This window comes from Ctenocephalides felis, unplaced genomic scaffold, assembly GCF_003426905.1.
Source record: "Ctenocephalides felis isolate EL2017-DRISC unplaced genomic scaffold, ASM342690v1 CF-g0.4_SCAFFOLD_00845, whole genome shotgun sequence".
NCBI classification, from domain to species: domain Eukaryota; kingdom Metazoa; phylum Arthropoda; class Insecta; order Siphonaptera; family Pulicidae; genus Ctenocephalides; species Ctenocephalides felis.
The window spans coordinates 73,363,066-73,375,537 of NW_020536999.1; the positions used below are offsets into that span (position 1 = coordinate 73,363,066).

Here is a 12,472-nt window from a genome sequence, read left to right on the forward strand (position 1 = left end):
AGATGATGAGTTAATTAAATTTGATATAATTATGTGAAATTATTATTAAACAATAAACTTATTGTTTTTATATTGTTTAGTTGAATAAATTTATAGCTTTATAGTATATATATTTATTTTTTTATATTTGTACTAGTAACTTTCAATTTTGTTTACATTTGGTTAAGATAATAAAAATACCGGTATTTCACCGGTATTCCGTTTTAAAGTGAAAAATTACCGAAATACCGGTATTGAAATTTTTCATCGGTATTGCATTCTCTACTATTCAACCTTTTATATAATATAAATAGATATAATAAGATGTAATTAGATATAATCTTATCGCAAAATGTGTTGGTAAGCGCATAACTCAACAACGCCTGGACCAATTTGGCCAATTCTTTTTTTTAAATGTTTGTTGAAGTCCAAGGATGGTTTTTACGGCGAGAAAAAATCGAATAATTGCCGGAAAAACCCTAAAAACAAACCTTTTCTTTTTCACATACAAACGTTTTCTAACTAAAACGTAGAATCAATTTGAGCTTTATTGCTATTATATAAAGTTCATATTAAATTATAAATACTCATTGTATACTCCTCCTAAACTATTATTCGGATTTTGATAAATCTTTCTGAAGATTGTTAAGGAAATTTTCTAGGATGTATGTGCAATATTTATTTATTTATACGCCAATCGGCTTTATACAGTTTTATAATATTGCTTGCTAATTCATAACTTGTATATTTATATCTATATACATATACACACTCATAAATATACACATATATAATATATACATACATATACACATACATACACATCTACTTACATACAGATATACATACATATATACTCATATACAATTCATCAAATAATATGGGAAAAATTGCAAAAAACGACATGTCATTGTTTGCATTGAAGACAAATGAAATCTATCATCTGCCAAAAATTTCAATTTACTTATGAACCTAGACAATGTTAGAATATGTATAATAAATTTATGATTATGAATAAGAAAAATGAAATATCTACATTATTATTGCCAAAAAGCAGCAAATTAAAATATGAAATTAAGTATTAATCAGGGCCGGTCATACCTTTAATGCAATGCATGCGAAAAATACGAGCGCACGCCTTAGAGGGCGCCAATACAAGATTCGGATATTAAATTTTAAATATAGTTTTTTTTTCAATATATAATTTCTTTGAATCTTTTACCAATATTTCCACAATATTTTTAAAATTCATAAAAATTTCACTTTGAAACAACAAATGGAAAGTAAAGATGAATACATACAATTAATACGATATCGGCCCTGACGATATCGATTAGAAGTTTAAGATGCAATTTTGGATATCTTAAATAATATAAAATTAAATTAATTTAATCCAACATGAAGTACCAGTGTTATGTTATAGTTATGGTTATGTTATACCGTTTAAAAGACTTCAATTTACAATATAGTGTGGGATTTAAAACTCATCATTTTATTTAAAGCAGTTCTACATTTAACATCGCTCATATGATAAATGTATGTATATGCATTTTGGTGTGAAGAGTAATTTAAAAAACAATAATTATTATTTTTAGGTAAACGGTAAATATTAGTATACGGTATTAAAAAATTGTGGATGTCGGTACAGGACAACGCCTGTCGGGTCATCTAGTAAGATGTAATTAGATATAATTAGATGTTTACATTATTGCCCGCTTATATCAACTTCCCGAAGAAGTTGATGTTTTCGTAAAAAAATCCGATTTGCTAATTTTATGTTTTCTCGACGTTTCAAGCCATTCTGAATCAAATGAGACCATATTTGGGAAAAGTATGTGTGTATGTGTGAAAAGATTTTTGAAGTTTTTTTAAAAAAAGGCTAGTTCAATTTAAAAAATTTAAAAGCCATATTCGATGTGAAGGACTCGCGTTTGTCAGTTTTGCGCAACGATCTGTCGAGCCAATTCTTCGTATATTCGTGTTCTTCGCTATTCTTCGTATAGCAGAAAAGTGAAACATATTTATATATTCTAAATCATTTTAAAAAATTGACAAACTGTTCGAAAGACATTGGTTGGGAATCGACCTGATTAATTTTTGGTAAAAATTCGCTGGCACAAAATTCTTGTAATTAACATTTCAACATTTTTTTCCAAAGGTCTTGGTCATTCTAGATAATACTAAAATATTACGACCCTGCTATAATTTTATAATTTAATTTTAAAAAATGATGACTATCCTTCCTCAGTTTTGTGTGACGATCGGACGAGCCATTTCTTAGTAATTAAGAGAAAAGTGAAAAATTCTGATCCGATTTTAAAAATTTAAAACTCTATGAAGTATATTACATGAGATAGTGCTGATGAGTTTTGAAAACAGATCAGCCCAGCCGTTTTTTCGTAAATAATTGTTGAATTTTTCTCTATGATACTTTTTATGTTGATAGGCATCATGATCCTGAAGTACATACTAAAATACTACGGCCCTTGGACAAGTCGTTTAATTTTGAAAATTTATCAAAGTTTGAAATAATAAAATTTGTGTCAAAAGTCGCTTTTGTGATTTCACAAATTTAAGCGCCAATTCTTTGAATTAGCGGAAAAATAAGTCTACAAAACTTATCGAGTTATGTAAAAACTGTTATCATTAATATAAATCATTAATTAATATCGCTACTTACGTACATGATATGTAATCGTCCAGTTAAAAATTGTATCTAAATATCATTTTATTTTGAATAAGTCAATTACATTTCGCAAAGTTCATGCAATTGGCCTTTAGGCAAAATGCCACTTTCTACTAGTTTTATTTTTTTAAATAAACATTTTCAGTATAGTAATAAACATGAGTTTGAAGCCTATTTCTTTGGTTGCCATTCAAGATTTTATTTTCCACCCAATGGCCTTAGATAGCTTTAAATGTCTTCAAATATTTCTATTCGTTGTTATTTCCCAGATGATTGCCTTGTTGTAACTAGCAGTGCATATATATATATATATATATATATATATATATATATATATATACTAGCAAACCCGACGAACTCCGTTTCGCCACCAGATGGTTTCGTGTGAAAGATGAAGAAATTTTTTGTTTGTTTTATATTTGAAAAGGAAAAAATTAATTTTATTATACAACAGTAATGAATTTATTTCAATTACAAAAATGAAGTATTTTTTAGTTGAACTTCTCTAAATAAATGAAAGTAATTCCGCAAATTATCCGTTTCATTGAAGTGCTCTTTGGTAAACTACATTTTTTGTTTTTTGGTTGACGTTAACACAAATAAAGCGGATGGTTTTATAACTCGTGGAAAGGCAACGTATAACTGCCCATGTGAAATACAATGATTTTCAAAATAATCTATTTGAAATTTATCCCGCAAACACTAAGCGATTGGCCTTGCGACTTGTTATTGCGAACGCAAGGCGAACTGGAAATTGCGATCGTTTGAAGTCAAACGGAAGACCAGTCAGAATCATTGGTATGTCACCAAATCGCCAGCAATTTTTGATTGAATGGTGAAATTCAGGGCGTGTATATCATTATTCTTTGCGGCAAGAATTGCTCGTTGACTTAACCAAGCATAATTTTGATAATTCTCACTAATGTCATTACTCGAATTTTTAATTACGGTGCGTGAAGTTCCAGCAGCTTGCATTAAGGCACGATGCCAGGCACAACTAATTTTCTTAGCTATAAACCTTGCGGAGCCCGAGACCTTTCCAACGAATGCAAAATTGTCGAAATCGGTTTGTGCGTTCTGGAGTTATATCGTCAGGAAGGAAAACCCGACTTATTTTTATATATATGTAAATAATCTATTTGAAATTATTTAAAACAATTGTTGATTATTTTCATTACTCGAATTTTTAATTACGGTGCGTGAAGTTCCAGCAATTTGCATTAGGGCACGATGCCATGCACCACTAATTTTCTAAGCTATAAACCTCACCGAGTCCGAGACCTTTCCAACGAATGCAAAATCGTCGAAATCGGTTCGTACGTTCTGGAGTTATATCGTCAGGAAGGAAAACCCGACTTATTTTTATATAATAGATATATATATATATATATATATATATATATATATATATATATATATATCTAATACCTTTTAATTGCAATTTTCTCTAACGAGGCTATTGGTAACAAAAGTAGGGTCTATTATTGAACTTGCATTGCCCTTGACGAAGAATCACCACTATTTAATGAAACCAGATCCAGTGCAGTAAAAGCCTCTAAAAGTGCTATAATTCTTGCATTATTCTGCCTGCTACCAATGCGTGAAATTGCTATTATGCATCCTATACTAGACGATCTAAGAAATAAACAAAATCTGATATAGAAAGGCTAAGTGGAGTATAAATATATAATTTATAAACTGCTGTATAAATGTATGCCATCTAATGATGCTGCTACAAATCCAGCGATGCTACTGTTAACGGTGTACAAAATGATTCATGTTTAGCTGCATTATCTTCATGTTTTTGTGATAATTATTTTCTCTAAGACCTGTCTGTATACAGGACATCTGTGTGTGCCGGCATGATTAGCTACATTCTCAGTTTTTCCATTTTCGGCGCATAGTGCACATTTTGCTGCATTTATACAGTTGGCTATTTTGTGACCTTCATGTCCACATCTAATGCATCAATTGGTCCGATTCCCTGCACTCTGCTCCGTAATGTCCGAATAGCATTGAATTGGTCTCTTAGTAGTGTTAACTCGATAGTTTACCCATCGAATTCGTATTTTGCCGCTTGTAGTACAACGGTTGCTTTTTGTAGCGCAGTTTGGATATCAATTTCTAGGTTTCAACTTCAATATTTTATTGGTTACTTCGGCCTCATTCTTTGATACGCCTGCAATGACCTTTTGCAAGCCCTGGTCTATGCCCGCGCTTTTTTCGGAAATAGTTATTAGCAAGTCTCCGTATCTAATTTTATTTATTTTGCAGGTCGTGTTGACCTGATCGTCAGGGACATCTAGTTTATCACGGCGAAAAATTTCGGAATAATTAACTTTTTCGATAGGCCGAATTAACAGAGCATTCGGTTTGCGAAATGTTCTCTAATTTTTTATTTTACGATTCTGACAGATGTACCCTGGCTTTCTTTTTTTAATGTTTCCTCGGCTGCACTCATTCACGTCGTATAGTTCTTTATTGCGTATTTCTATAGGTCTTGCACTAAATCATTTTTCTCATTGAACTATCCGTTCGTTATATTTGGTGAATTTTGATTTCTTGAAGCCTTGCTTGTGCTCCGCCGTTTACTTCCCTCTATACTATATATAGTCCTATAACGACCGTTTTACTACTTCAGAAAAGTAGTGTATGCTTGTGTTTTTGATGAAAATCGATAAGATGATCAGTTAAGCACGACGATTTGCCGAATCACTTTTTTATAATTAACCGATAAAAATTAACACGAATTCCAACTGATTATGAATTCGGTCAAAATTTTTGACGGAAACTTTCCTACCAATTAAAAAGAAACGGCTTGGCTGAGAGTCGTGGGAAACTAACTTTTAATACACATATATGTGTATAAGAAATATGATTGCAACACAATCTCCTTCCAAATTTGGTGTAACGCGATTCAGAATGACTTGTAACACTAAGAAAGCATAACATTAGCTGTTGAATTTTCTGCAAAAGCATAAACTTTGAAATGATAATAGCCCATGAAACACTTTTTGTACTCAAATGATAAATAAAAAGGGAAGGTAACATAGAAATGGTGGCATGTTTTATAGTTCAATAGAAAATTCAAAATATACATAAAAAGTTATTAACTCACAGACTTAATCTTTTTAATTATACTATCATTAATCAAAACTGAAAATAATGTGCTATCCTCCTGAAACATATGAAAAACTGAAAAATGCTAAATGAAATCAATTAAAACATTGTTATTTTTTTATAAACTTTATTCTCTTCTTCAATATTTACAAACAAAATTTTACATTTGTTATTTACAAGTAAATGGCTTCTTGTTTTAAATTATTATAACAAATCCAAACTCGCGCACATACACATACACGAAAGAAGCAAAAATAATTCATTCTGCATTCAAATTCAAAAAATAACATCTAAATATTTGATTGGGACAGATTTATGTATATACATGTATGTAGACATTTATATATATATATATATATATATATATATATATATATATATATATATATATATATATATAAATGTAATGACCAATTTTTGCATAAAATATATATCAATAGAAAAAACCTAACAATTTGTCCTCGCACTTGCAGCACTGATCACTATTAATTTATTTCAACATTTCACGTAGAGTCTCTTTGGTGCAGCTTTATTTATTAACATCACTCGTGCTAATATAGAGTTATACATAAAACATACTTACCCAGTAATCATTTGAAACAACGATAATTTGGTTTGGTCCAAACTCAATATTACACTAGAATTGTTTTAGTTGATATTATTACACATATAAACCTATTATATTTATGTGTAAATTATGGCACACATTTTTACTTCGTAATTTGGATAATTCCATTGTTTGAAATTTCTGTGGTTTTTCTAATTTCATGTATTACTGGTTAATTGTGAATTTTCTTTCCCAGGTGAATTTCATCTGAAACGAGTACAAATATGAATGAACAGTGCAGATATAAAACCACATATAATAAAAATACATACTGTAAATTGCATAATACATATATACAAACACACACACACACACACACATATATATATATATATATAAATAAATATGTAATATTTTGAATGAAAGCTGAATATAAAAGGATATATTTTTTGATTAACACTAATTCTATATATATATATAGAATTAGTGTTAATCAAAAAATATATCCTTTATATTCAGCTTTCATTCAAAATATTACAATATATTTATTTTTTATTGTGTTTAGAACCAGAAATCCAAATAAAAATAAAAAAACAGTTTTTTTAAATATAATTTACTCCTTACAAATTTACAAAGTTCCGAAACGTTGTCATCAGTCAAGAACCCTCACTTACAAGATAAAAAAATAGTGTGGTGTGAATCTCCGAGCGTAAGAAGTAAAACTTCGTAATATATAAACAATAAGGAATAAAATAGATCCTGTTGAAATATCATGCATGTGTTGAAGTGAAGCTTACTGAAAAAATGTATAGAGTGAGACAGATAGATATATATAGAGAAGTTCAGATAAATGAAGGGAAGGTTATAGATAAAGAATTAGGGATAGAGAAAAAAAGTTAAGGATGGAGAAAAGGAGTTAAGGATAGAGTAAAGGAGTTAAGGATAGAGTAAAGGAGTTAAGGATAGAGTAAAGGAGTTAAGGATAGAGAAAAGGAGTTAAGGATAGAGAAAAGGAGTTAAGGATAGAGAAAAGGAGTTAAGGATAGAGAAAAGGAGTTAAGGATAGAGAAAAGGAGTTAAGGATAGAGAAAAGGAGTTAAGGATAGAGAAAAGTAGTTAAGCATAGAGAAAACGAGTTAGGGATAGAGAAAACGAGTTAGGGATAGAGAAAACGAGTTAGGGATAGAGAAAACGAGTTAGGGATAGAGAAAACGAGTTAGGGATAGAGAAAACGAGTTAGGGATAGAGAAAATGAGTTAGGAGGGATAGAGAAAACGAGTTAGGGATAGAGAAAACGAGTTAGGGATAGAGAAAACGAGTTAGGGATAGAGAAAACGAGTTAGGGATAGAGAAAATGAGTTAGGGATAGAGAAAACGAGTTAGGGATAGAGAAAACGAGTTAGAGATAGACAAAAAAGTTAGGCAGAAAAAGCTTAGAATGAAAGACTACGTTCCCCAAAAAATTAGAAGATCACAAAATATACATTTAGCATGATCGAGAGAAAAATGAAAAATATTGAATAAACATTAGTTAAATATATTAGAACAAAAATTACGTATTTAAGTTAAGATTTATCTTTGTGCATTTTGAGTAAAATATATCAGATAACTAGAGTAAAACAATGAAGTATGAAGATGTTTCAGAAAGTTTCAGTAACGAGTATGAAGATGTTTCAAATATTAAATATGTTTTCATCGTTAAGTATTTTATAAAAAAAAAATCTTAAACATAATACATTGTATTAAATAAACTATGTAATATTGTTGTCAAATCCAGTTGAAATAAATGACGAAAATTATGATTTACGCATGTTTTACGAAATCTCGTTATCAACTCAGGTTGTATTGTATCAGATTGTAAAAGAATGATGAGAAATAAAATGAGAGTATTATCTGTATTAATTTAAAAGTTACAAGAACATATTTTGTAAAAAAAAGTGATAGTTGAAATACTGAGTGTGACTGACAGTAATACTCGTGTTTACCATACATTGTTCAGTTTCATATTTCATTATATAATCCATTCATTTATTTTATTATGTCAGTTTTGTCGTTTATCTTCCAGCTAAGAATATGTTCTGACGTAAGTTCTGAGGCTAAAACGTACACAGTACTGAAATGTCGACAATAAAGTATATTAAAAACGGTTTTTTAAATATTTTTTATTTGAATTTCAGGTTTGATATAATGGAATATAGTTCACTGATTTACGTAAAATAATTAGGAAAAAAAGAATGCATTGAAATTACATAATGAAAAATGAATTTGCAAAAATCACAAATATATTCATGTATATATATATATATATATATATATATATATATATAATTTTGTGATATGAGTGGAATGAGTATTAAATGTTAAATATTAACAATACAACACTCAGATTTTTAACATACACTTCATTTAATAATTACAGATGTTTCGAGACTTCAGTGAAATTTCAAAACAGTTACTCTACACATGCATTGTGTCAAGCTTTGTGAGAAATAGTTGGTGTTTTTTGTTTTTCAAAATTTAAATGATATTTAAATAAAATATTAAATAATGTGTTAGTATATAATTAACTGTTTTGAAATCACACTGAATATGAAGCATACCATAACCTCGAAATGTCTGTAATTATTAAAAAAGTGCGTGTTAAAAAACTGAGTGTTATATTGTTCATATTTATCATTTAATATATATATATATATGGCGGAATGAACACCATATGAAGTTGAAGGACGTCAATTGATGACAATGGCGGAATGAACACCATATGACAGATGTCAGTTGAATACGTCAATTGATGATAAAACTAAATTATATTGGGGCTACGTTGATTCGGATCTGGCATCAAGCAAGATAAACGATCTGATTGTTTTTATTACGATCGAATTTTATTGTCGCGCTTTTAAAGCGATCGAAAATATTGTATCGAGTTTTTTGCCAATGAGCGTTTTCTCGTGATCGAAATTTAGATTTGATTTAATGTAATATCAACATCTTTATCAATTGAGACATTAATAAACAGTCATTATCGAGTTGAAATAAAATTATTGCGATTTCATTCAAGAATTAATTAATTAATAAATTATGGCGCTAGTGGGCCATATATTATTAATTAATTAATCTTGAATGAAATCGCAATAATTTTATTTCAACTCGATAATGACTGTTTATTAATGTCTCAATTGATAAAGATGTTGATATTACATTAAATCAAATCTAAATTTCGATCACGAGAAAACGCTCATTGGCAAAAAACTCGATACAATATTTTCGATCGCTTTAAAAAGCGCGACAATAAAATTCGATCGTATAAAAACAATCAGATCGTTATAGCTTGCTTGATGCCAGATCCGAATCAACGTAGCCCAATATAATTTAGTTTTATCATCAATTGACGTTATTCAACTGACATCTGTCATATGGTGTTCATTCCGCCATTGTCATCAATTGACGTCCTTCAACTTCATATGGTGTTCATTCCGCCATATATATATATATATATATATATATATATATATATATATATATATATATAACCCGCATGCATCATGTAAACATACCCGTTCTCCCATATTTATCGAACCCTCAGATCTAATAAAATCTAGAAAAAAAGTTATTAGTTGAAAAATCTATAAAATATACAAAACGTTAAATTAATGACTATATTTATATAATTGGAATGTAATTGTTAAAAAATGTTACTATGTAGTATTTACGTATTAGATCTGAGAGAAGTATCTTCAGTTCGATAAATGTTTATATTGGCACTCCTGGTCTCTGCAGCTGCCCATGAGCTCGTAAGGGCACAGGATGGCGTTGGGGTCTGAGCACTTCCATTTTGAACTGCGAGAGAAATGCAATATGTAATATATAAAATATTATTCATATCATATCAACACGCTAGAGAAAGTTTATATATATTTCTAAAATATTTACATTTCAAAACACAAAAGTTAAATCAAACACAATATATTACTACATAAATTCAACATAACTTTTGCCACACGTCGTTTTGCTGAAACTATTTTGTTCTTATATAAAATTTGTAACAATGCTGTGCTCAAATTCTTAAACAGTTATCCTTTATCGTTCCTAGATTCTATTATAAAACTCAAATATTTATATTGAGAATTTCAAAAATCAAACTGCCAGACCATTTCGACCTGCACAAGTGAGCCAAAAAGTGAGAATTGAAAATAAACATTGTCTTGTAAGATTCAAATTTATATACAGGTTTGTCTAAGCGATTTTAAAAAGGTCTATGCAATTGCCAGATGATTCTGGATAGCTTATGCCCTTGCCAGACGAGGGTCAAATGCCTGAAATTTTGCACATTTCGAAAATGCCTGAAATTTTGCACATTTCTGTTAATTAAAACAGGAACAATTTAAAAATCAAATTTAAAAATTTAAAATCTCGCATCAACTTTAAAAATTTAGAAGCCATACAAAGAAAATAAATAAGGATTGGCGTTGATAAGATTTGCGAGAGGAGCCGAGCCGTTTTTCCCCAGAAAAATTCCCCTAATCAGATTTGCATTACTATTCAGGTACTCTTTGTTATTTAGAATATTTGGCATCATTTATACTATTCGGCCGAATACCGGTTATGTACTTGAATATCACATAAGATAGGGAAATAAATGGTAAAATCATGATGAAAGCGATTCGTTACATATATGCAAATGTATTTCTAATTATTTCTTTTATAAACATTTAATATTTTCTTTTATAAACTCAATATTATTGTTCATATTTTAGAAATAATTTAATAAAATAAATAAAATATTGTTTATATATTTTGCGATAAAAAAAAAACAATAATAGCTCTTTATTTGGAAATGCGTAAATTTATTTGGATTGAGTAAAATGAATGACTTTATTGTATTGATAAAACACATGCGTGCAACCATTGAATAATTCATGTTAAATAATATAAACATGTAACAATAAAGTATCTTGTGAATATTTAGAAAAGAGTTCTTCACGCGATTATTTATAATCTCAAAAGTTGATAAAATTTAAATTATTATATATACGATAACAAAACAGGGTGAAGCACATTTGCTCTGTGATTACTTCACATAGTTCTACAAAAAGAGAGAGTTATAATAATTAATTAAAGTTTGGTTTAAAAAGCCGCGCTTTCAGGAATATAATTAACAGAATTACAGATTTAAGTGTGTTTCATAGAAAATCACATTGAAAAAATACATTTTAGCTTTATGCAGGTTATTTGTTTTAAAAGCAGAACTACGGTAATTGCTCATTAAAACAGATCATAGTAACATAAATACAACAACAATTCTTAGTATAGAGAAAACTCTTTGTCTATACTACTCCAAACTGAAGTTAGTGCCTATAAATTTATTTTAAATTAAATAAATTACTTGCCTGCTATTTTGAATATTATCCAATGGTGAATTGTACTCCATCACTTTAAATTTCAATTGTTTATTACAACTCGTATCCTTAGATTCTAAACTATTTGCTGTTGTCCGTATTGCTCCATTATCTATCACCTTTACATCACTAGAATTAGAACTGTCTTCGATTTCTATCAATTCACAATTGTCTTTAATTTGAACTTCACTATCATTTCTTTTCACTAATTCTACACTTCTATCATCCATTACTACTTCATTGATATCACTTCCACAATCATCGTCTTGTTTTAGAACATCACAATCAATATCCACCAGCTCATTAAGAGCTTGTTTAGCTTGTGAACTTTTTTTCATGTATCTCAAATAAGGGTAATGGTCACGTTTAATCAAAGGTTTGCCTTGGAACCATTTAACAAGCATACTTTTTTTAGATAATTCTTGAAACATTGATTTAGGGTATTGTATGTAATCAGAATTTGTTTGTAATTTAGACATGTGGTCTAAGCTATTGATGAACGAATCACTTGAGCAATCTTCTTGGGAACTGAGCAAGGTGTAAGCGCTGTCATGGCTCGAGCAAGAACTTTCTTCAATCTCGGAATTAATTTTTGGTTTGCACAGGTTTTGATCAATGCACTTTTGCAGTATACTTTGATTATTGGTTCCTTCTGAATCTTCATGAGTATTATTTTCAATTAGCATATTTTTTTCTTCAGGACTAGAATTTAAAGATTCTTGATCGCTTCTGCTAAGAGTATCT

The 12,472-nt window shown here is 29.3% G+C and overlaps 1 protein-coding gene across 2 annotated transcripts; it reads right to left on the reverse strand.

The window, feature by feature from the left end:
- Positions 1–6,155: 6,155 nt before the first annotated feature.
- On the reverse strand, positions 6,156–12,428 carry LOC113373029. 2 transcript variants are annotated; one of them, XM_026613374.1, is made up of 5 exons: positions 11,720–12,428; positions 10,043–10,169; positions 9,887–9,927; positions 6,500–6,599; positions 6,156–6,422 (listed from the first exon to the last, which is right to left on the reverse strand). In XM_026613374.1, exons 1-2 carry the CDS (start codon positions 12,412–12,414, stop codon positions 10,067–10,069), a joined length of 798 nt encoding a protein of 265 aa, XP_026469159.1. In that variant the 5' UTR covers positions 12,415–12,428; the 3' UTR covers positions 6,156–6,422; positions 6,500–6,599; positions 9,887–9,927; positions 10,043–10,066. The 2 variants fall into 2 exon arrangements, with proteins under 2 accessions (XP_026469159.1, XP_026469153.1); XM_026613368.1 differs by having other exon boundaries at positions 6,156–6,599.
- Between the last annotated feature and the right edge of the window lie 44 nt (positions 12,429–12,472).

What these genes read in the sequence shown, in the direction of transcription:
- LOC113373029 (XM_026613374.1), bottom strand. Translation starts at nt 12,414, where the DNA reads ATGCTAATTGAAAATAATACTCATGAAGATTCAGAAGGAACCAATAAT. An exon ending in GATAATATTCAAAATAGCAG is followed by an intron (nt 10,170 to 11,719) that starts GCAAGTAATTTA and finishes TTTCTCTCGCAG; the next exon opens with TTCAAAATGGAAGTGCTCAG.